General features: G+C 40.9%; 1 protein-coding gene across 2 annotated transcripts in view; it reads left to right on the top strand.

Moving 5' to 3' along the window:
• MAPK11 (mitogen-activated protein kinase 11) overlaps positions 1–13,830 on the top strand; it is a 49,689-nt gene extending 35,859 nt beyond the window's left edge. For both annotated transcript variants that reach the window (XM_090042143.1, XM_090042142.1), the window contains 3 exons: positions 685–763; positions 2,268–2,441; positions 13,109–13,830. In XM_090042143.1, coding sequence (XP_089898269.1) covers positions 685–763; positions 2,268–2,441; positions 13,109–13,182 — 327 coding nt within the window. In that variant the 3' untranslated portion in view covers positions 13,183–13,830. The remainder of the gene's footprint in view (positions 1–684; positions 764–2,267; positions 2,442–13,108) is intronic.
• The last annotated feature ends 12,052 nt before the right edge of the window (positions 13,831–25,882 follow it).

Genomic DNA, 25,882 nt, shown 5'->3' with positions numbered 1-25,882 from the left:
AGCAGCTTGGCCAAAGAAACGGCAGTAGGCGTCTCTAAGGGCTGAGAGTAGGTACTGATACAGTAGGGACCTGTTGGTTATGGAACAGCTGAGGAGATTGAATGATGATCCTGATGACTACAGAAAGTACTCCCAGAGCAGCTCTATAAATGGAATTACCAAATAAGAAGGGACAAATGCCTGTCTCCTGTAGATGCCTTGTGTGCAAAAAAAAGAGTCCCTTTGAGCAAACCCTAATCCTTTAAAAAAGCTATTTTCATTAGTAGAAGGATTGCAGGTCCCAGCACCTTGATTGCCGTGAGTTGGGCAGATGCTGTTTACCTGCCTAAGAATGCGGGCCCATGGAATGGAGCCCATGGAGACTATACAGGATTGAGGCTCTGCCTCCTTGAGATTGTTTCAGGATTTTATCCTGGTATGTCTACTATTTGACACAGGTAAGTGCAACAGCTCTCATTTTAGAAAATCACTTTAACCCCTCTTGTTTATAGGCCTGGATTTATAAGAACCTACTAAACTTTTAAAGATGATTGGCTGCATCTAGACCCATGCACAGAATGAGTTTGTATGTACGGTGGCTTCCATGAGAGAGAAATTTAACAGATAGACATTTATTTTCCAGAGTTGCCCTACTTTCTATTGGGCAAAAACATAATATGTTTATATACTTTAATTTGTTCCCAGGCTAGAAAGTACATTGAATCTCTACCATATATGCCTCAGCAGGATTTGAAAGCTGTATTTCGTGGTGCCAACCCATTAGGTAAGAATCTTAGACTGATCCATTTTAGTTCCTTCACTAGCATTTCAGTTCAGGTTTTACTTTTCTATATACTAGGCCCTGTTGGAAAATAACGAGGAATGCTGGCCTAACCATTCCTGACCCTTTTCAATATCAGACCACTAACTTCCCTTCATGAAGCTTATTCCAAGCTTTTTTTCCAGCAGGAAGATAGTGCCAAGTGGATTGCAGTCTGTCCTGAGAGGGCAAATGGATGTTTTCAGAAACTAAAGGCCAGTTAAATGTTTCATGAATACATAGATAGAAATTAAACTGATTTTAGTGCAGAAAAAAAAGTAGATCAACCTAACAGAAGTATTATGGAAATCATATTTCATTTATTTAAAGTGTCACACTATTTTAGGTCAATGTGATTCATACTAAAAATATTAGTTTAAAATCAATCCTGTGGACAACACCCATCACCTTATTTAAGCGAGGCTCCCTTTTGTACAACTATTGAGAGTAACAGAATTATTTTTAAAAATCTTATTTTATTTTATTTATTTATTTTTACAATGGATTGACTCTCAGAAGGAATAAAATCCAAAGTGGCAGTTTGTTCATTCCTATATAGAAAAGCTTTTGAGCATTAGTATTTTCATCTAAATGTGAAAATATACTACAGTTCAGTAGATTATTATTCGTGTGATGTCTATTGAGATCTCATAATTTTGTATTTAAAAATTAATTGCCGTTCTCTGTTTTAATTTATCTTCTAATTAATTTGTAGCATCTGAATCAATATTGTACTACTTGGGGGCCAAGAAGTACATTTAAGCAACCGATAGTGTGATTTGAGAGAGATGCTTGCAAGAATTCTAATCAATACATGAAAGAGGAATAATCTAACAAATGAACAGTGATAAAGCTTTATATACTGTAATAAGTATTATACTACTTGCATTCCTCCATATCTCCCTCATATATAATATTGTACAGTTTAGTATAAATTTAAAGTGAACATATTCATGAACACGCTTTACATAAAGCATAGAACTGCTCATATACTTTAATTCTAAGCACGTGCATACGTATTCATAGGATAAGACCTTTTGAAGCCCAGATCAGTGACTAGATATGTCTAAATCAGTTGGGTGTATAACCTTAAAAGACCCATTATAATTTGTATCTTGCACTAAAAGAGGACTCAAAACTCTATTTAGAACGTGCATCTTCACAGGCCGTGTGCTGTCACATGGCTTTGCAATGTTCTGGGGTTCTGCCAGTAAAGTTGAATGATCTTGGAAGGAATAATGAGGAATGATACTGCATGTATGAAATGACACAGTATGTGTGGGATATCTTAATCTTCTTTCCTCTAAAATGATTTTCCTATATCTTGTATTAATTATTGATAACAATGTAAAAGATGATTCTCAGGAGCCATATGTATCTATCACTCTGCCAGATCCCTTACTGCTCAACATTTTCTTCTGCTAGTTAAAGGCTTCTAAATTTAACTTGAGTTTCTGTTTTGCCCTAGCTGTAGATCTTCTTGAGAAGATGCTTATATTAGACAGTGATAAAAGGATAACTGCCTCAGAAGCTCTTGCACATGCCTACTTTGTACAGTATCATGATCCTGATGATGAGCCTGAGGCTGAGCTATATGACGAGTCAATAGAGAATAAAGAACGAACCATAGAAGAGTGGAAAGGTAAGGTGGAATTGTGCATGGCAGTTCTTGTGTATGGAAAAAAATGGCTTTGCTTAAAGAGAACGTTTTTTGCATGTTCTCACTGAAAGAATGTCAAGCCAGGCTGAAACTTCAGGATAATTTCATAGACATTAGGGCTGGAAGGGACCTCGTAAGATCATAAGGTCCAGCCCCTGCCCAAGGGGCAGGAAGTCAGGTAGGATCAAAGGCACCAAGCAAGATAAGCATCAAAATGTTTCTTAAAAGTGTCCAAAGTAGGTGCTTGCACCACCTCTGGGGGGAGTCTGTTTTAGGCTTTGGGGGCTCAGACAGTAAATAATTTTTTCCTCATGTCCAGGCTAAAATGGTCTTGCAGGAGTTTGTGACCATTGGACCTTGTCATCCCTTGGGGTGCTGTGGTGAACAGGTGTTCCCCCGTTGACAGGGGTGAATAATAGACTGCCACCAAGTCACCCCTGAGCCTATGCTTCTCCAGGCTGAAGAGTCCCATAGCTCGCAGCCTCTCTTCATCACGCCTGCTCTCTTGCCCTCTGATCATGCATGTGGCTCTCCCCTGGACCCTTTTAAGCTTCTCCGTGTCCTTCCTAAATAGTGGAGCCCAGAATTGGATGCCGTACTCCAGCTGCAGCCTAACCAAGGCCAAATACACCAAGAAGATGACATCCTGGGTCTTGCTCGAGATGCATCAGTAGATACAAGTCAGAGTTTTGGTCTCTTTGCCAGCTGTGGTATCACATTGGTGGCTCACATTCATCCTGCAGGTCAATCATGACCCCCAAGTCTCTTTCAGTCATGGTGCTAGCGAGTGTAAAATTGTTGAGCCTGGAAGTGTGATGCGGGTTTTTCTTCCCCGAGGTGGAGCACCTTGCATTTCTCTGTATTGAATGCCATTGTGTTTTCATCCACCCACCTTGCTAGCCTGTCAAGGTTGGCCTGGATCAGCAGCCTATCCTGAGGTGTAGACACTTCCCCAAAGTTTGGTGTCATCAGCAAACTTAGCCAGTCCACTTCTGACACCAGTGTCCAGATCGCTTATGAAGACATTAAAGAGTACAGGTCCAAGAACAGAGCCTTGGGGGATGCCACTAGCCACAGAGTGCCATAATAAGCCAAATCTGTGTGTGTGTTTTGTGGATTTTTTTTCCCTGTGGTTCTAGCCCCTCTATCATCATATCAGTGGATTTTTCACAACGTGCACACAAACAGCTCCAGCTGAAGGGCGGGGGGCAAGTAATTCCATAAAGGTCAGGTAGACTCTCACATTTTCAACCTCAGTGGGGCAGATCCTCTGCTGGAGTAATGGATCTATGCCACTTTACACCAACTGAAGTTATGACGTCAGTCTCTCTTCTGCAGTAACAGCAAATGTGTCCCCGTGTGACTGTTAGCTGTCTCCTGTATAAACATTCACAATAAATCATACCTATAAAGTAAATAATAAAAATCAATTATGCCTATAAAATGTGCACCTAGGATAAAATTGACACCTCTGTAAAGGGAACCAACTTGTGGTTTAGGCATTACTTAAAGGCATTACATATTGTGAGTTAGTGTCTCTCTCAAGCCCAGTGCTTTTCCAAATTGTGTGTCACAGTTAGATAGCTTATAGATATCTGACCCAAATTGTCCGTGGCTGACTACTATGACTACTAAAAGGCCTGTGGTGGTTCCCATTTGCCAAATGCACACATGTGGGGAAGGGGAGACAGAGCAGTGCACAAGAAAATCCTTGATTTCTTCATAAACTTTCCTTATGTGTGCCCATACATATGGGAGAATTCAGGAATAATCAAAGGCTTGCAAAATACTTAGATAGATTCTGCTATGTGGTTCATAAGCTCAGCTGTAGATCTGCATGACTTGGAAAAAAGTAAAAACTTCAATGCTTTTAAAAAGGTTGTGTGATATTTGGGGAGGATTGGGAGAGACAGGGAAAGTCTGTGGACACAGGTTTTGGGGTTTTTTATGGGTATTCAGGCTCTGAGGACTCTATTCCCCACTCCATGCTAAATGAGGAGTTCTGGGAAGTGGAAGGAAGCTCTTTGATTCAGTGCTTACCAGCCCGGGAGCAAAAGGGACAGTACTAACCTCCACCGCTAGGATAAAGAACCTTACATCAATGGGAGAATCTCTGTAATCAAGTCCCATTCCAGCATGCTATTCTGTCCCTGCTCTTTCCCTGACACACCTCCAACCTTTTTCTCTTTGTTGAGGAGTCAGAGAGGCTAGTACGAGAGATACTTCTGCCAAATTGCAACCAGTGAATAGGTCTTTTGTGCAGGGAGAATTATTTGTCCAGCTCCAGTTAATTTATAGCCTTTTGTACTGTTTCCATGGTCAAAATGCTCTTAAAAGAGCAGAGGCTCCATCTCTAACGAGATGAGAGTTCCCACATGACATATAGTCTGAATACAGCAAAACTAGCTGACGATATATTTTTGCCTGCAGCTAATCTATATACTTCCAGCATGGGTTCCTAAATTCTTGCTTACTCTTCTATGTAATGAAAGCTCTTCTGAAAAGGGGCCTTTGTATCTGACAATGAGGGAACTGCTCATTGGGAGGAATATATCAGGCCTGACCCTGAGTAGCAGCTGGGGAGTGCTCAGTGTGTTTCAGGCAGGAGTGGGTGTGAATACACGAGTAGACTGTTTGCCCTTCACCACTGAGTTCTGAGGCTGAATTGGTTCCTGGGCTACAGAAGAATAGGGTGGAGCTATTCCAAATTATGCTGATACTCCTCATTGCCACAGCTTGTTCTAACCCCTGGAGATCACTAGAATGTAAGTGATCCCCTTTCATGCCTTTTTTTTTTCCTTCCCCATCCTACCCACTATACCCCTGGCGTGCAAGGATCCCTCTAAACTGAGTAAATCCAGTGCAGTAGTGCAAATTAATCTGAAAGCAGTGCAGGAAGTGGGCCAAAGTGTCTAGTTGAAGAGAAGCAGCCCAAGTGATGTGACCTGGGAAGGGTCTTCCACAATCTGTCTTTGGACAGATGAGGAGAACTGACTGTAGACAGCTACATCCATAACATTTCTCTGCAGCTGAATCTGGCAGCACATGCTACCTTCAGGGCCAGATTAAGGCATAGGCAAACTAGGCACGTGCCTAATGCCCTAAGTGAAGAAGGGGCCCAGTTGTGCTCATTTTAGATATTATAATTATTGAGTGAAAAAAAGTAATATAAGTATGTAGTATTAAGTAGGGGCCCACAAGTGTGTTTGCCTACGGCTCACTAAAGGGTTAATCCAGCCCTGGCTACCATGTATGTATCTTGCATGCAGTGAGTCTGTGCTGCATTTGGCATTGTACCTACAAGAATATAAGTTGTCTACTTGCTGCTTCTTCAGTTGGCTGAGCCTTTGACAGGAAGATTAAACAATTTCCCTTTCGGAAAGTTAATTTCTCTTTATGATGCAAGCCTGTTTTGGATTATTATAGAGACAGTCTTGGTTTAACTCTTTCTGAACTAAAACTGGGAAGTGGAATGACTTCTCTTTAAAAAAAACCCCAAGAACATTTATTGCAGAAGCTTCAGATTCCGGTACATCAGAATATTTCTTAGGAGGCTCCCCTGTGTGCAAAGGCCCAGTACAAGGCCTGTGGACCATTTAACATCTTCAAAATAAGACTTGAACAGGATGTATATAGTATGTATGTCTCACTGCCAGCCCTCTGCACTGGAATAATTTTTGTCTGTATAAGCACAAAGCTTCCTCATTCTTTTCTCTGCCCTTCAAGAAATATCTCATTCTCTGAAAATAGAAGAAATGTTGAGTCTGATGGTAGGGTCTGTTGACTTCAATTATTTGATTTTTAATAGTGTGAACAGAAGCAGAAATTTCTTGATGCTCAAACCGTTTCTCAGAGGAAAATCACAATTAATATTTTAGATGCTGCATTCAGGCAAGCGTGTGTTCCCATTCCATGTACTGAATAATTAAGTGCACAGGCAGTCTTATATAAGATTTCTTTTAAAGGTTTATATGGGTAGCAATTCTTTAACAAGTTCTGGGGAAAGCTTTCTTTATGGAGGTGGACCTAATTGAAATCTTTGAAGGGGAAAATCAAGGTTTTGGTATTGTTTTGCGAGAGAAGTCCTTACTTCCTTTTTATGACTAGAGAAGGACTCATTTCAAGTACTCTTCTCCCCTCTGTCCCCAGCTTAGCTAGAAGAGTGTCAAAATCTGACAAAAAATTCTGACAAATATCCTCTGTTCCATTTATGGAACAAGGAATCCCAAAAGAAGGAATGGAGCCATTTTTGCCTGATTACTTATAGACATTTACTAGAGACTCCCTCACAAACTACGAAACGTACGGGTCTTCAGGTTTTCTCACAGCTCAGTGTGTCTGTCACCAGATGCTGGCTTACTGTGAGGCTTTTGCATAGCTTTTTTATCTGTGTTCACTGGATTTCCTGGGTAAAATATAAATGTCCTATAGATTTCCTGTTTCTTCTCAAGTTTCAGGACGTTCACACAAGTATTACTGCTGTATTAAAAGAGGAGTTAGTCTGATTTCTTAACACTTTTCCTTATGTACGTAAGTGTTTGATGTGTAATATTAAAACAGTTAAGTTGGTTTACTGACCAGAAGAATGAAGTCTTTTTGGACTGCTCTGCTGATGATTGTGATGTTCAAATATAACTTTTTAGCTACTGAATATATCCCATGCATTTATACCAAAAATATTTGGTCCACAGACATTTTGTGAATATAATAACTTCTGAGTGGGTGTCAGCATGGGCCAAATCCCAAGCATTAGTAAAATCTTGGCTAAGAAATAGAAGTTACTTGCCAGCAGACTGGTGAAGTGTATGTACAAACTCTGTATCACATTGACAAAAAAGCGTGGGATGTTGCTTGCATAGTTGGCAACCATATTATCTCTACCCACATGGTAAAGGAAAAAATGCTAGAAGGTAAAACTTGCATTGCCTGATGCTTACACTTCTCTGTGGGCGCATCTACACAAAATACTACATCACCGTAGCAATGTACTACAGTGACATAGCACTGGCAGGCAAAAAACGTGATGCCACAGCTACGTTGCCTTTAGTACTTCCTAAAGGAAGGACTAAATGATGGTTCAGTAGCAACATCACCATACACATGCCGTTTAAAAAAATATTCATCATGGCATTTGAGGCATGAGACCTGCACCATATGAAAAGCGGCTTGTCATTTTGACATTGTTCTGTAAAGCTAAGGAAGAGTCACCATCAGACTAAACAGATTACTGCATTTTGAATATGTTGTATTGCATATACGTATTTAGAATCAAAAGCGTATGAAGTATTGTTAAAATTAGTAGAAGAAAGTCAGTTTCTAAGAGAACATTTTATCTATGAAGTATGTCTTTTTCAAAACAACACTGCTTATTCTAGTATGATATTTTGTTTCTGGGTAATACAATGCTTAACTTCCCCTCTAGACTATAGCAGGGACAGGGTATCTCAAACCTGCTTTAGATACATGTGGAAGGTACTGAGGTTTCCTGATCAATATTTTCAGCATCTGAATTTTAACAGGATATACAGAAAAATACTCTGGGACGTGTCAGATTCCCAAAGAGCACACGCTCCTTTCTGATCCTTTGAAACACTGCTCCCTCACCAAATGCCACTTTCCAGCCCAATTCAGTCTCCTTTTTCCCAAGATGCCAAAGCTTTGCCAAAATTTCCAAGTCAAACTGGAAGGAAAAAAATATTCTAATTTTTATGAGGAGGCTGTAATAACTTTTTTTTTTTAGGAGTTTCCACTCTTAAAACATGCATCCTTCTTATTAACTCACTACTTCATACAGGATCTACAGAGTCTCTTATCTAGTTGATGGAAAAGAAAATGATTCTGCTCCATTGTTACATAGTATAACAAAGTCTGAGGAATATTTGTCAGGGAAATCAATGGAAAAATACAGTCAGCAAAGAAGAAAGGAAACCACCATGTACAGAGAATAAAAGGAAGCAAAATAGTCACTTCTCAGTAGGAAGTTTAAAGATAACTTATGGAAGGTACATCATTTTCTTTTTACATTGAAAGCCATCTTACAGTAGAAGAGTTTTAATATATCCATGTATTTAATAGAATAGGATATTTAAAACAGGTAACAATAAAAGAGTCCTAAGAGGATAACCCCAATTCTAAGACTATTTCAGTCAAAATTTTCCAAGCAGAATGTTTTGAACTAAATCCACATGTAGGCAATGACATAAAAGTGGCCTGAGTATCAGGAGTGTTGACCACCAGTGGCTTCCATTGACTCCAGTCAGTTTAGCAAGCCTGAAAATCGTGTCATTCTGTTTGGGTCCCTGAAAAAGATCTAGTGACTAACTTTAAGAACTCAGCTTTCATGTTTATAGTACTCAGATTGCAACAAGCAATTTGGATCCAAGTAAACTTAGGTTTGCTAGAATCGAGTAGCAGATCCGTGATGGCAAGAACGGGGGGGTGCAGTAACAGATGTCTGTGCACGTGCAGTAAGCTCACTGCACCTGCACCTGGCAGCTGAGACTGCAGCTCTTGGCAGTGAACTGGCAGTGAAGAAGGGTGACAGCACCACATTCTTGCTTGAACCCACCCCTGCTGGAATCTATTGCATTAATTCCAGTGTTAACCCTATTGTCTGTATAAAGGCAGATTAATTCAGAGGTCGACAACCACAGCCCACAGACCAGTTCCTGCCTGTGGAGCCGTTTGACCGACCTACAATTGTGCAGCTTCAGTGGCATTTGGTGAGGGGGTGTCAGCTGTGATTGCTTTCCCCATACTGCCAGAGAAGTGACAGCCACAGGAGCTCCCCCTTCCCTATCCTGCTGCAGGCAGAAGCAGTCACAGTAGTGCAGCAGCTGGCTCATAGCATCTGCCCAACCACCTGCCTTTGACCTGAGCTGGGTCATTCTGGCCTGCAGCCTATAAAAGTTGCCAACTGCTGGACTAAGTTGTTAAGACATATGGGGAAGAATAAATCCAATCTGGATTTTAGGTCAGATTATTTCAGAGATCTGATGTGGCCGAAGAAGAAAAAGAAAGAGAAGGGGGTCCTGCATCATTCAGACTTTGCTGCACTGTGGAGCCACTGAATCCTGATGCAAAAGGGCCTGAATATACCCCACCAATCTGTACCCCAGGTATGATCCAAACCCAGAAGTTTGCTGGTAAGGATGCTTGAGGTCATGCCTTTGAGGCTTCTCTTTACCCTCAGACTCCAGCATGTCAGAGACTAACAGCTGGGGAGGAGCAGGTTAATTGATATTCTTCTGGGTTTTGAAGCATACTGTCAAGCCCGGTGGGAAGGCGATGCTTGTGCTGAGATTTCCTGATATCGTGGTATAGTTAGACCTTCACAAACTTAAATGGCCACTCCCCCCAGATTTAGTCATTTTCATTAATCACATTCCATTGTATGTAGGTGACCAGTGGTCTCCCTCTTTTCTTTTTAAACCTGGAGGGAGGGTTGCCCATCTTAGCACAGGAGTCTGATGGATAAATCATTTGCTCAAGAACTGCAGGGAGGCCTGACTTCTAGAACCTCCACAACCAGAGTTTCTAAATTCTAGGAGCAGAGGTCCTAGACCCTCTGCTTTGACCCTGGAAAGTATCCTAACCACCTGGCTGTGGGCTGAGCTAGGCTGAAAGCACTCTTAACCCTTCCTGGTGGTGCTGGCTCATTGGAAGCCAAGAGTGTAAGCGTCTTGGAGTAAGAGGAACACCCAACAAGCAGAAGCTTGATCCTGTAGTCCAGTTCGAAGAGAACTCTCCTGAGAAGGAGGGAGCAACATGTATTTTGCATGTAATAGTTATTGAATAAAATATGTAAATTGCATTAGCAATTATTCTTTTGTGACTCTCACCCTATGGCCCCTCATTAATTCATAAAGACTTCAGGCTCATTTACATCTCCAGTGTGGCAGCACTTCATGGCAAAGGAAATATTAGGTCTTATTGAGAATAATATGAACATGCATATTTCTTGGGAGCAGAAGTTTCTATCAGTTTTATTACAACAATTAACACTATATATAATGGCTTTTAAGGCACATTAAGTGCCACCTTGAAATAAGGGGACCTTGAAAGACCCATTTATATAAAGAATCTTGTCCAAGTGGGTAATGGAATATTGGGCTAATTTCAGAAGAAATCAATAGTATGTTTCTCCCTTTTTTCTGTTCTTCAAGCTTAAAAATCACTGTTTGATCATGAAAGGGACTGAGCACCCAAATTTAACAGGGATAGTAGATGCTTGGCTTTTTTCAGGCTGTGCACTGATGAACTTTCTTATTCTCTAATACGTATTGCTGAGGTTTGCAATCCAACCCTCACATGGAGTTTCCTGGCTGACAGTTTAATTGTGTAGAAAATACCACTACATGCAGTTCAGCGCATGTTATCTGGAATGCTGAATGCATTATGCAGTACCTTGCCTTAGTTACTGCAGCTACATTTCAGTGCATCTGTGCTCTCAGTAGAGTAGAGGGAACAAGAATAGAATAAGGAGCTTCATTACTGCAGAGAATCTATAATATACAACCTACAATATTCACTTATAGTACAGTTTCAGGAACCAAACTTGAGAAGAAAATTAAGGTTCTAACCCTGTTCTGTTCTGAACTATACTCAGTGACTCATAGGCTATTCTAGCTTACACCTAGCTGCCAGTGGCTTTCAGGCTGTGGATGAATGTTATATTTGTAGGATAATATATGTCCTTGTAGTGCTATAAAAAGGTTTACAGATGTGAATCCCATGTGTAGCACTACAAAAATGGGACAAGTGCTAGTTGAAACAGGACCTTCTCTGTAGTGCCATATTCTGCAGAACTATACATAATGTCTGTATATTCATATGTAGTACTACAAGGAGGTCTCTTGCTGCCCCTCCTTCTCACAATGCTCCGTTCATGCCCCCTGCTCCTTGAGGGAGGAAGAGAAAATAGCTGGATCAACGAGAGCCCACCAAGGAGCAGAACCACAGTCCAGCCAGGATTGGCGGTTGCAGCTCCACTTACTGTGATAGAGACAGCTGCTCTTGCCACAGTGCGGGCAGCATTGATCAGGGAGGGCAGCATTGCGTCAGGGAGACCGCTGCCACAGGGTGATGAGAAGAGCTGCTGCTGCTTCTATCCCAGTCCCCAGGGCAGAGCAGAGCAGAGGATGGGGCTGTGCTGTGCAGGTAAAGGTAAAGCTGAGAGCAACCCATTATCTCTTCCTGGCTGAGTACACATCACTGAATGCCTTTGAGGCAACTTTGTAACTCTCCAGCCAGGAGGCTCTGCATGTCTGTCCCTGCCTGGTACTGCTACATTTTTGCAGCACTTTCAAAAGTGCAGCAACACCTGTAATTCTACCTATGAACATCTGCCTTGGTCACAGGAACTCTTGCAGAAGGGAAGGATCAATCACTGTGGTATAAATGCATCCCGGCGAATCCCCTCTTCTTCAGGTGCCTGGGGTTCTGTGGAGAAATACCACCCAGCTCTTTCTTAACCTGGCAAAACCTTCTGCTGCTCAGTTAATGTGGCATTTAGTTACTTTGCATAACCAGATCAGTACAAAGCCACTATGATTTTAGCTAGGCTTTAAAGACTTTCTCTAAAGAAATGCCAGACATAGACATTGATTTACTGCCTCTGAATATGGATTATTTTAATAAACCAGTACATATGAGCAGGTGTGATCTGTTTTATATACTAGCTAGCTAGTAACTAAAGGCCTGATCCTTTATAGATGTGAAGTTTGCCATTTAGTTCTCTGAGAAAACAGGCTTTTCATGGGGGGGTGTAAATCCATAGATATGGTTCTCTGTTATGTAGTCAAGGCATAACTTGCTCCTTGGTGAAAAGAGATTGATGTTATGGGGAGTAAAAATGGTGACTCATAACATAAGTAAGGCATAGTGCAGTGTTTCCCAATGTTTTCCAACCAAGGCACACTTACATTAATAACATTTTTCTGCAGCACACCTGTTAAGGCATTCCCCATCCTCATACTTGTCGCTCATTGCCATGGTGAAATTCTGCAGCACTCCAGTTCATTTGTGACAGCACACTTTTGTGCCGTGGCGCACTGGTTGGGAAACACTGACATAGTGGCAAAAGAAATCCTGTACGAAAACCTTAGTGATTAATAAATTACAGCAAAATCCATAAAGAATTAAGTATAAGTGGGCAGGCTCAGGTAGGTGCTTCATATATAATTAAGGCAGAATAAAGAACACCCCCTGCAACTCAAAGTGTGACGGGAAAAAGTATATTTAAAAAAAAGTGGGGGGGAGGAGTGTCTTCTAAGAGTTCCATTCTGTGTTATATTTTACCTTCACTAAGTCAGCCTGGCAGGCCTGAGACGTATTCTGTGTCCACTTCAGGGTTAGACTGTTTTAGACTCAGTTGCTAGACAGGCACTCCTCAGAATGGTAAACTCTTACAGTCTAATCCATCGCCCACTGAAGTTCATGGAAAGAGTCCCGCTGAATCTAGTGGGTTTTGGATCAAGTCCCACTTAGCTTTTATTTCTAAATTTACTATTTCATACTAATCAGCTGTTTCAGAAATCTTTTGTATCATTCTTGTCTGCTGCTGTGTCAAAATTCCACAGGCAAACTCTTTTTAAAGGTTTGTATTTAACATTCAAATAGTTCACACCTATTTTTCTTTCATTTTTCAGAGCTTACATATGAAGAAGTGATTAGCTTTAAACCACCTGATTTAAAAATGGATAGCCTGGAAATAGAACAGTAAATACAGTTATGTTTTGCCTTGCTGCACTCTGAAGACTGTTAAACATATTACAATTTAACATATGTTCACAAGAGTAGATTTTACTATCCAAAGATTTTGGAGAAGATATGGAAAAGCAGGTGAATGAAACTGAAGCCAGATGTCTGTTTTGAGGTCTTTTGTTTCTTGGGGTTTTTTGTTTTGTTTTTTTGGTTTGGTTTGTGTTTTTACCTTGTACTATGAATGTAATCCCTCATAAAAGGTGATAAAGAAATGCTTCATTCTGATAAAATGATGCACTGAGTTATGTTTAACTGTGTTTTCTGCATGTTTTACTTTTTCAGTTGTAATGCCAAAAATGAAGGTAACTTTTTATTATTTGAAATTGTACAGTTAAAGCGTGAATGTATGCAAACATCAAGGTAGAAGTCCATACAAGCAACCCATTTTTTTCTGGCATTAACCTTATTTTATCTGGTTTATTTTGTTTTACTTCATTTTATTTATAGCTAGTGCCTTTATGAAAAGAGGGCATGGTAGAGAGATAGACATAATATGCAACTGTAGTCGTATCTGTGGTGGTCTTATAAACATATTGGATGTCTCTTGAATGGTCTAACACCAGTTGGAAGTCAACAAATAAATCTGTCTTTTGTTGCCATTGAAGAATCTGTTCTCATTATTTTCCCAATAATCTTTTGATCTGCTTAGTCTAAGTGTGTGAGACTTTTAATTTGTGGTGCTACTATAGGTCATTCCATCACAGGTGTCTTGGTAAATTTGTGCAAATTACAAGAATTCACACTACAGGGAACTCCTGCAGTCTTCCAGACACCTCACACGTGCTGCTATAAAGATACTGTATTCAGGTCACAGCTTTGGATTCAGTATTCCCTTATTGTTTTCTTTTCCTTATCTTAGCCTTGAGAGACTGACATAACATTTGAGATTAACAAAACAATAATAAGGTTTAAAATTAGTTTGGACATTTGTAAAAATCAAAATATTGTAATCTCAACTTTGAACAATATTCTAAGAGTACTGAGAGCTCTGAACAGCTGAACAATTTAAACTTAAGATAATAAATAGTATGATATATCAGATGCTAATATATCTTAAAGAATTAACATTATAATTTAATTTACCCATTTGGAAGTATGATACTAATAAAAAAAAATTATTAACAATCTTTGGTATACAGCTTCTTGTGGTCAACAGCTCTGTCATTTTTACTTCTGTGTAATTCATAATGGACTGTATCAGTGGATGTTATTCATTTTTATATGTTTTATTTTGTTTCACTGTCTCTTATTTTGAGACGTCATTTTATATTAATTTATTACTTCCTTTTGCCTTGATATTTTGTTGTTAGGTTGCATTGCACAGCTAATATTTGAACAGATGAGTTTTAACACATTTATTTATTTTCTCTGTATTTTAGCTGTGTTGATTTAAAAAAAAATAATTGACTACTAAAGAAACAAAAGCCAAAGTCTTTCTTCATGACAATGTACTATCGTCTATCATTGATATAATCCAAGTAAAAATCTATGAAAACTATATCTTTGGGGTAATTTTTCTAGGAAGGTAAATAAGTATTTATTACATGACAATATCATTTATGAAAACTTGTTTTCTAGATAACTTAATAAAATGCACTAAGCTTAACTAAGACATTTTGAAGTACTACAAAAATATAGTGCTTTCGGGGTATACAAACCTTCTAGTTTCCTGACTGGAGAGCTGCAAAGTTGCTATGAAGGGGAACCAGGGGCAATAGGGGGATGCTTTGCCCTGGGCTGTTAATAATCAGGTGGCAGCTGCCATCTGTATACCTCAGTATGTTCACTTTCTTGTAGTGCTATGAGCATATTTAGTGCCACAGATGTAATGCATATCCATGGCCTGAAATGCAATAGAGCATGACCAAAAGAACTCATTTATCCTCACAATTTATTATCTAAAAATAATTTCTTAGTGCTTGATCCAAAGTCCATTTAAGTCAATGGAAGTATGTGGATCAGGCCATAGTGGCCACTGCATGATTGCTTATGATTTTGTGTTACCGCATTTATGGCCTGATTTAAGTTACAAAATTGTGATTATCTCCAAATATCTCATTTACTTTATATTTTTTATTTTCCTGATTTTCTTGCAACACTTCACTGTTGGTACTGTTGGTTACCTCACCTGCCATACCTCTACTGTAACTCAGATGAGCAATAAATAGTAGTATCCAAAAACAGGAATATTTTGCATATAGATGGAAGGAATCCAATTTAAGAGCATAGGAATTGGCAGTAGATAAGTGCCAAGGTGCCTCTAGAGCAGTGTCTTGTCTCTGACTATGGCCAGTACCAGATGCTTCAGAAGGAGGAAGCAGCAGGCAGATACTGTGACCCCAGGATCAGGATCCTGACCTCTACTAATTAGAGATCATATAAACCCAGAAATGCATGGTTTAATCTGCCTTCCAAAATTGCTTTCATTCATTAGGACAACTCTGGATTATCTTCATATTCCTAGAAATATCCAGTCTAAGGGAAGAGTTACTCAATTCTGCTTTGTGCTTGAAAAAGTTATCGTTCTTCCACCAGATATGTTTATTGCTAAAAATATTCAGTACAAATGTGTTCACAGTTACAGTTAAACTAAATGACACACTGGCATATAATAAAAGATAATGCAAACTCAACTATTTTGATGGATCATCGAAAGACACAAATTATAATCTCACAATAACGTCTAGAAAAATGAAAGTCAGGGACAGCTTTCATTACGCAGACTTGAAAGATCTGGAAGAGATTTCTTGGAATGTCTGCGACTTCACTAAAAACCCAAAAATCAAAATACACCACTCCTTACTTAACATTGTAGTTACGTTCTTTGGAAGTTTTGCTAAAAACATCTTTATTTTTCTTTTTTCATCAGAAGTTGCTTGTTTGGCTCAAATGATGTTCACAGTGTTTGAAGTAGTGGTAGCCTGTTATGATTACTTCTTTAAATTCTGAAGATGTTGTTTAGTCAAGTTATTGCAAAGAACTATTCATTATACTTCACTGCAGGGGTGTAGGTTGTAGCTGTGTTAGTCTAAGGACATAGAACTTTCATTCCATCAAGGAAGAGCGCACACCAACTACTGAAACTTCCTCAGCCTGATGAAGGGTTTTTGAACCCGGAGGCTTGCTTAAAAATTGTTTTCCAACTATTTAAGTTGGTCTAATAAAAAATACCAGATTCACCCAAAGAACCTTGTAATACTTCACTGTACACTGTGTACAAGTGTTCTTTTGCCAAGAATATAATGGATTTACAAACTTTAAGTTTTAAAGAGACCATTGTGATCATCTACTTTGCCCTACATAATAAAGGCAATAAGAATTTCATCACTTTCCTGAATTAATTCGTGCTTCAAGTTCAGTAACTATGGGTGAATAGGAAAGCATATTTTACGCATATCTTTTAACATTTCTAGTGATGGAGAATCCAACATAATCCTTTGTAAATTGCCCTAGTTGCCATTTTCTCTCTCTCTTAAAACCTTGCAGTTTACTTCTAGTCTAATTTTGTCTACCTTCAGATTTCAGCTGTTGGATCTTGTCTATGGCTATGACATACCAGTGTTTTGTGCAAAACTGAGAAGGCTTTTTATCATTTCTAATTTTTGTCAATTCAGATCATTAGATGCAGGGGTAGCAATGGACATAGTCTTCCTGGACTTCCGTAAGGCATTCGACACTGTCTCTCACCCCGTTCTCATTAAGAAACTGGGGGACTGTGGGGTCAACACCCACACAGTCAATTGGGTCACCAACTGGCTGGAGGGCCTCACTCAGAGGGTGGTAGTGGATGGGTCTTTCTCAACCTGGAAGGACGTGGGCAGTGGGGTTCCGCAGGGCTCGGTCCTCGGGCCCGCACTGTTCAACATCTTCATCAGTGATTTGGACGAGGGGGTAAAAAGCACCCTGTTCAAATTTGCTGATGACACTAAGATGTGGGGGGATGTAGGCACACTAGAAGGAAGCATCAGGCTTTAATCAGACCTAGACAGGCTACAAGGGTGGGCAGATGTGAATAGGATGGGATGCACCTGGGGAGGAACAACCGGCACTATACCTACAGGTTGGGGAACTCCCTTCTTGTCAGCACGGAGGCGGAAAAGGATCTTGGAGTCATAATTGACTCCAAGATGAATATGGGCCGGCAGTTTGGGGAGGCAGTCAGGAAGGCCAACCGTACCTTGTCATGCATTCACAGATGCATCTCAAGCAGGTCCAAAGAGGTGATCCTCCCCCTCTATGCGGCACTGGTCAGGCCGCAGCTGGAGTACTGCGTCCAGTTCTGGGCACTGCACTTCAAGAGGGATGTGGACAGCATCGAGAGGGTCCAGAGGAGGGCCACTCGCAGGATCAGCGGACAGCAGGGCAGGCCCTATAAGGAGAGGCTATGGGACCTGAACCTGTTCACCCTCCAAAAGAGAAGGCTGAGGGGGGATCTAGTGGCCTGTTATAAATTAGTCAGGGGGGATCAGCGGGTATTGGGGGAGTCACTGTTCCCCCGAGCACCGCCAGGAGTGACCAGGAATAACAGTCACAAGCTGGCAGAGGGTAGGTTTAGGTTAGATATCAGGAAGCACTACTTCACGGTCAGGGCGGCTAGGATCTGGAACCAACTTCCAAGAGAGATAGTCCTGGCTCCTACCCTGGGGGGCGGTTTAAGAGGAGGTTGGATGAACATCTTGCTGGGGTCATTTGACCCCAGTATTATTATTTCCTGCCATGGCGGGGGGTCAGACTAGATGATCTACTCAGGTCCCTTCTGGCTCTAGAAAACTATGAAACTATAAAAGTAATGCCAAATCCAGATTTGGGATCTATAGAAATTGGATTCAGAAAAGGAATTCATTACTTGAAGGCAAAGGTGCAAGCACAATGGGAGATTGTATCTCAAGTAAGAGGAGAGAGATTATAAGAGGAAGAAATTGGTAGGAGAGGGCTACAGGCCTACTTTCATGACCAACCACTTTAAACAGGATGTTAAAACTAAGCAGAGGCTCTACAAGGAATGGGTAAAAGAAGTGCAGAAATAAAGTGAAAGTGAGGTTTAGCTGAGTTAGCCCATACACAAAAAATTTTTAAAAATAAATAAAGCTAGGGAAAGAATCTTCAACCATGTAAGTAACAAGAAAACTAGGAGGGAAGAAATGGGAACACTACACACTGAAGATGAGGTGAAGAACAAGGTTAATCTAGGTATGGCCCTTGTGCTAAATAAATGCTTTCCTGCAATCTTCAATAAAAATGATGATGTAAATGAGGATAATCATAAACTACCAAATGGAAAGGATCATGCATATGGAAAATACATCCAAGGTGGAAGCAAAAATCTAGATTGCTTACTGTGACAAAACTCCCAAACTACTAGGAGAATTGACACATGAAACAGGAACTCCCATAGCCCAGATTTTGAATTAGTCTATCAAATCAGAAATAATACCTGGGTGGATGGAGAATAGTAGACAATAGTGCCATTCAAGAAAGGGAAAAGTGTGGCTCAGGCAATTACAAATATGTTGGCTTGACTTTGATACTAGGCAATGTATTCAACAGATATTGAAGGAAAGAATAGACAATAGGACAACATAGTTGGCCAGATCATATTATCCTATGACAGGATAACTGACTTCTTAGACAAGGGTAATGCAGTGGATCTCATCTACCTAGATTTTAAATAAAAGCTTTTGATTTTGTGTCTCATGGGAAGTTTTCAGCCACACTGGAAAGGATACGGATTGATGTAATGATAATATGAACAGTTGGCCGAAAGTGAAACTACAGTAAGTCATGTTGAAAGGTAAGTTATTAGAATGGAGAGTGGTTACTAGTGGTGTTCCTCAAAAATCAGTCTTGGCACACACCCTGTTTAACATTTTCATTAGCACTCTTGGTGTGGGAATTAGTTCCACATGTTTTAAATTTGCAAATGACACAAAGATGGAAGATAATGCTTATACAGAACAGGACTGTATTATACAGGAACAATTAGATAACCAAGGAATGGACCAATAGACAAAGTATGGCATTCAGTAACATGAAATACAAGTCATGCACATAAGTCCGGACAGCAAGAACACTGGAAATAAGATGAAAACTTGTAGACTGGAGGCAAGGATGGAAGAAAGGCACCTAGGTATACTGGTTGACTATAGGATGACCAAGATCCATCGTCTGGTTGCAGATGTCAAAAAAAGCTAGCGCAATTCTAAGTTATACTGAGCAGGTTATATTCTGTTGAGATGAGAAAGTATTAACACCACTCTACAGAGCCTTGGGAAAACCCCATTCAAAATATTGTGCTCAATTTTGATTTACCTGTGTTCAGAAAAGATTATCTTAAATTGGAACAGGTACAAAGAATGGCTACTGGAATGTTTAAGGAAAAGGAGAACCTACTTTAGAAGAGAAAATTAAAAGCAATTGAATGATCTAGTGAGCTTTGCTTACCAGAATGAAGGTTGAGAGGGGTAAGATTATTTTTATATATACCTACTCATAAATGTATCATGGATGGAGAAGAGCTATTTAAATTAGAGAACAATGTTGGCACAATTAAATGGCTACAAATCACTTATGAACAAATTTAGACCGGAAATTATGAGAAGGTTTCTAACTATTAGGGTAGTTTTAGAATGATCTTCTGAAAAAGGTTCTGTGGACAAGGAACCTGAATCACTTCAAGATGGAAATCAAAAAGCTTATGGAAGGGACAGTATGATACCGGTTTACTCTTGAACCAGTAATCAGTATATTTTATATGTGGATTGAAATACTTCATACCCCTATGTTAGGGGATATGGTGATCATCACGCCATGTTTCAGAGCTTCTGTTAGTCACCTATAGGAGGTACATGCATCTTTTTTCCTCCTAAATGTTTTAATGGCTTCTAGGCTTTTATTCACCTTCCTCTGAAGTACTGAACATTGGTCACAGCTAGAAGAGGCAGTTTTGACTGGAGTCTCCTGATGCTTTAGAACCTCTCAAGTACCTGACTGGAAAGTCCTGTGCACAGGGTCAAACAGATTGCCAGACTTGGGGTCAAATTAGGCAGGACTGGGGGAATGGGGTGCTTTCCTCTGTAGCAAGAAGCATAGTCCTCTTTCCAGGATCATCTGATCATATATTAACCTAATAACTTCTCTGACATTACAGTGGCAGGGCCCTTATCTCCCCTGCTTTTTACACATGCCTGTTAGGGCACTTTGGACTTTAGTTTCATAAGGCACTTGGGGGACCTGGTGTGAGTAAGGGGCTGAAGTGAGCAATGCTTAGGACTCTGGATGAATGGTTACCTGTTAAAACAACAAAATGGCTAATACATTTTAGGGGTTGTGGCAGAATATAATTGAAGTTGGCAATTGCACTGTGCAAAACTGATGAAATATGAAAAGCTCATTATGAAGTGGTAGGACCAAGTACTTGATAAAATTAATTGTTTTAGAATTCCTAGTAATTGTTCTAGAATTCCTAGTAATATTTTATTCATATTTAACTGATACAAGGGACTAAGGAAATGGTAGCATGAAAAGTGTTCTCATATTTTCTAAAAAACACAACTTTTACAAGAAAAATTACCTTTCTTGGCCTCTCTTTGAAATTGTTGTAAGGGAGCTTTCAACTTAAAAGCCACTTCCTTCCTTCCTGCCATGCATACTACTAGCTTATATTAAAGAGCACATGCCCTCTGCTTCTCAGAACCCAACCAAAGGTGAGCCTCTGAAGAAAGGACTGATTTGCAACACATTTATAGCTACAATCAAGACTTATTTTCATATCCTTTGCAATATTTGTAACTGCTGGAGGAGCTCCATGAATCTGATAATTTTGCTGCTGATGGAAATACACTTAGGTTTTTAAAAATTCCATTCTAAAACTGTTTAATAGTCTAGATTATTAGTACCAAACAAACACAGAAAAATGGATAAAATCTAACCTTTTCCAGTAACAGAAAGACTTTCAACCTACCTAGTACCAATCTAATTAGAAATGTTAACGCTAATTAAAGTATCTCTGTTGCTCTCAGCAGGGGCTCCAGTGACAGCACTGTTTGCTGTGATGTGGTACTCCATAGAAACTAAGCAACTAGTACTCATAAGTGTACTGCAAGTCATTAAGCCTAACCCTGTCTTGAGAAAACTGTCCTGCTTTACAGCATAATAGTATCAGGTGTGATTAATTTATGAGACTCTAATGTTGGCTTTCAATGTAGTTTGCAAAGTGCATTACTAAATAGGATCCAAATAAGGAGGTGAAGATAAAAATGTAAGGATTTTTATCTGACTGGCAGCAAGAGGCTTAGAAACTGCATTAGAGCAGCTGCCATTGACCTTGTTTCTGCTGTAATATAAAATAGCAAATTGACATTCATAAAAGGGCTACATCCCCACTGAGGAGAATGGATATATTGTGAGCTTTGTGTGCTGAGAGTGATGTTCTAACCCATGATGTCTGACCCATTATACTATAAATTGCACTATAACACCTAAAACTGTTCAATTTAGGTCTTAATCAGGCAAGCCTGCATACATTAACTGGATGTTCATGTAATCCTATTGGCTTCAATTAACATACAAAATTAACTTGCAAATTGCAGGATTGGGGCTTTACTCAGCTAAACTTTCTACCAGTTTAGCTACAAATTTGAACTAAGGCAAAAGTGCAGCTGAGTACAGTGGTGTCTTGTGGCAATTCTGAAATGAATATGTATTAAATTTGTTATAATTGTCAGCCTCTAGTCGGCAGTACTTTATTCTTTATGGTGAGTGGAGTATCGGAGATTACTACAAACTAATATTCACATTTACTATTTATTTTAGAGTAAAACTCACAGACTCCAGTTAGGAATAAACCTCTAGAGAGCTGTAACTCTGTAAAAGCAACGTGATGTACTTCCCCCTTTCTATCCCTTCTGTCCATCCAGCTTCCAATCTAATTACCAGGGATCTGCGTTTTTCCATGTTTTCCTGTGGGAAAGGGAAAACCCAGATCCCGGCTAATTACCATATTTACTCAAATATAAGATGACTCAGAAAATAAGGTGACCCCTTAATAATTAGATTCTATATAAGGAAAATGTATATATTTGTTAAAATTTTCCAAGTATAGAATCTAAGTTTTCAGGGTTGTCTTCAGTTCTTCCCCCCACCCCCTCCACTGCTGCTACAGCAGGAAAAGCAGTGGCTGTGGGAGAAGGGGGTCAGATGGCCCCCTTGCCCTCTGCCCTGCTCACTTCTTTCCCCTGAAGCAACCCCCTCCCCACCCCGCCCCCGCCACCTACACCACGCACTCCCAACACTCCCTAGTCTCTGCCTCTTCCCCTCTCCCTCTCCCTTTTACTGTCAAATGCTGCTTGGACTGCTCCATCCTGGAGCACAGCATGCAGAAGCTCAGCCCTTTCCTGGCTATGCAGCAGTGTTAGCACTGCTAATTGACTGGGCAAGGGAAGGAGTTACCATGGGCTCTGTGCCTGGGAGAGACCCCAGCTCAAGCTGGAGGTGAGCTGTAAAGGAGGAAGGAAGAAGGTAGGCAGAGGGACAGAAGTTGCAGAGGGGAAGTGTGGGGGGTGGGGGCACAGGAAGCTGCTGTGGGTCTAAGTCTGGCTCCAACCTGGGTTCAGGGCCAGTGCCAGAAGCAGAGCTGCAGCAGCAATCTGCTCCCCCATCCACTTTTTTTATAAATATATGATGCAGACTGGGGAGTAATCTTGTCTTATATTTGAGTAAATATGGTAAGAGGGAAACTTAGCAAAAGAGAGGAGGAAGAGAGGATAAGAGCAACAGCAATAAGAATTTTTGGTTACTTAAACTAGAGAGATATACAACTTCATACTATCAAATAGTTTTTGTAATAAATTATCTATTACACTGACCACTATTGTCTCTTTGTGTTCTCCTGTCTGTATGCCTCTCTTGTCCCTTGTTTTATGCACCATGAAATCATTGGACTGTGTTAGCATGATATGGTCTCGGTCCACAACTGTTGCTGTGGATCACCTCAGTAATTGCCACCCAAGTCATATCTATGTGGCAAATTCATCATTCACCTTGCAACAGTGTTCTCAAGTACCCCATATTTAGAAACAAAACAGTGTGGCCACATCTGCCACAGGCATATTAATTGGCTTAGGTGTAGTCTAATTAGACTCCAGAAGCATGAAACCTAGCCACAACACCACTTCTAGTTTAGGAGGCAACCCATCCAAAGTGTGTCCAAGGCAGTGACTCTACCAGGGTGCTAGAGCACCTCAAGTGCCACCAGATCCTTTGAAGGATGCCATGAAGTGTGAAGAGATAAATTGTCATCAGCAATCCCTTGATGTGATGATCTTTACCATGGCTCATTGTTGGGTCTTCAGGTGTCCTAAGAATCCAATCCTTGGGCCACAGATCCATCCATAGAAGTTACAGGTCTTTCTGCAGGGAACAGTAGGCTGCAGGGTAGGATTCCTCTCCTCCTTCTTCTCTCTCTCCTCTCTTTCAAGGGCAAAATGCTTTACCTCAAAATGGTCTGCTACTTAGTGGAGGTTGTGGCACCAATGAAGTTGGTTGACATCCAGCTTCTCCTGACTCTTGATGTCAGCATCCATTTTCTTGAGGTATGCTTTCAGTGTGTCCTTCTAGCATTTCTTCTGGCCACCACAAGATCTCAGACCATAACTAAGCTGGTAGCAGAGCACCTGTTTTGTGAATCAGGAATCAGAAAACTGCACACAATGTCTGGTCCAGTGTAGTTGCTGCTTGAAGATCACTGCCTCAATGCTGCTAGCATTGGTTTCAGCAAGATGCTGGTGCTTGTGTGGTGGTCTTCCCATTTGATGCAGAGGATTTTCCAGAGTCATTCTTAATGATACCTCTCCAGTTGGGCTGAGTTCATTTCCCAGCCCAATGGTCAGGCTGGGGAGGGAAACTGAGTGATCAGACTCAGTTCCATCCTCCAGCCCGACTGCAGAGCTGGGGTGGGAAACTGAGCTGGGGCTCAGCTCCCTTCCCCTGCACTGTGATCAGCTTCCCACCCCAGCCATGGGAGATGGAAAGAGCCTGGGCTGGGCTCCCCACCTGGCTGAGCCTGGAGCCACTGGGAGTGCAGCCCTGGTTCTCCCCTGTCTCCCACCATCTGGCTGCTTCAAAAAAAAGTTTTGAAACATTTCAACTAGCCTCATTTTGTTTCAAGGCTGTTTTGAAGGCTTTCGTTTCATTTTGATTTTGCTGTTTCGAGCTCAAAATGAGTTGAAATACTGTTGAAACAAAATGGCCGGTGAAATTTCACACAACCCTACTCTCCAGTCTCTTGAGATGACAATGATAGGTCACCCACACTTCACATCTGTAGAGGAGACTGGGGATTATGACAGCATTGTAGACCTGGAGCTTGATGTCTTCTGAGAGATTGCAATGAAGAAAGACATGCCAAACCAATTTCCCAAAGGAGGCACCTGCACACCTGATCCTGTGCTGGATCTCCTAATCTATGTTCACTGTGAAAGAGGTGGCTACCATGGTAGGGGAATTGCTTGACTACATCCAGGGTCTTCCCCATGTTAATTTAGGGAGAGGAGTCATATTCATGGTCCAGGGGAGGCTGATAGAGCACTTTAATCTGCCTGATGTTAAGAGAGAAGCCCAAAGTTTGGTAGGCTTCTCTGAAAGGTCCAGTGCAATCTGGAAGCTTTCTTCACTGTGTGCAAGGATGGCACAGTCATCAGCATATTAAAGGTTAAGAATGGTTGTTTTGAGTACTTTGGCTTTGAACAAAAATGTCCCGAGTTAAAGAACACTCCATCCATGTAGTATTCATTGTCAGTTCCAGAAGGAAGGTGGCCCTTAATGAGAACCAGTATGACTTGCAAAAAAATGGAGAAGAAAGTTGGGGCATCACACATCCTTGCTTGACCCCAGTTCAGATGACAAATGGATCTGTCTCTGAACCACAATAAAGAATAGTGACAGTCATCTGGTCATGAAGGAGCCTCAGGACCATGGTATAGTTTTCAGGACATTCACATCTGGCCAATACTTTCCACAAGGCTCCACAACTAATGGAATCAAAGGCCTTAGTAAAGTCAATGCAAGCCATATGCAGGTCAATGCAGGCCCTGTTGTTGTTCCCACATTTTTCTTGGATCTGATGGGCAACAAAGATCATGTCATTTGTCCCCTGGGATGTTCTGAAACCACACTGAGATTCTGGCAGGATTTCCTCAGCAAGAGATAGAAGATGGCTCAGGAGGATGTGGGAGAGGATTTCCTTGCTGTGGAAAAGAGGGTGATACCTAGAGGTGCTCCGATACATTGGTCACATATCAGACTGACACCAGTAAAAGGAAAATTAACACCATTGTCCATCAGCTTTTCTTGGCTGGTATAGCCAATATTGTCACTGATAAATGCCACATGCATATGCACAGCTGCGGCATGCCCATGGCCGGAAATGCAGCCTGACAGCTTGGATAGTAGCTTCTGGCCAGTAAGTCTGTGGGGAGGAAGGGGCATGGGGGAGGGAAGAGGTGTGGGGGGCCCAGACTGAGGGCCACATGATGAGGGAGGGGGTGGATAAGGGGCATGGGCAGGTGCTGCCCAGCCAGGATGTGGAAGGCTGGGCTGGGGCTGTACTTGGGGTGGGGGTGGGGTTGGGTGGGGTGTGTGTTACTGGTTCTGGGAGGGGTGGC

Source organism: Crocodylus siamensis, chromosome 4 (genome assembly GCF_052110815.1).
Source record: "Crocodylus siamensis isolate JL-2025a chromosome 4, ASM5211081v1, whole genome shotgun sequence".
NCBI lineage: Eukaryota > Metazoa > Chordata > Crocodylia > Crocodylidae > Crocodylus > Crocodylus siamensis.
The sequence above is the reverse complement of the archived record's forward strand: the minus strand, read 5'-3'. Positions and strand labels throughout refer to the sequence as shown.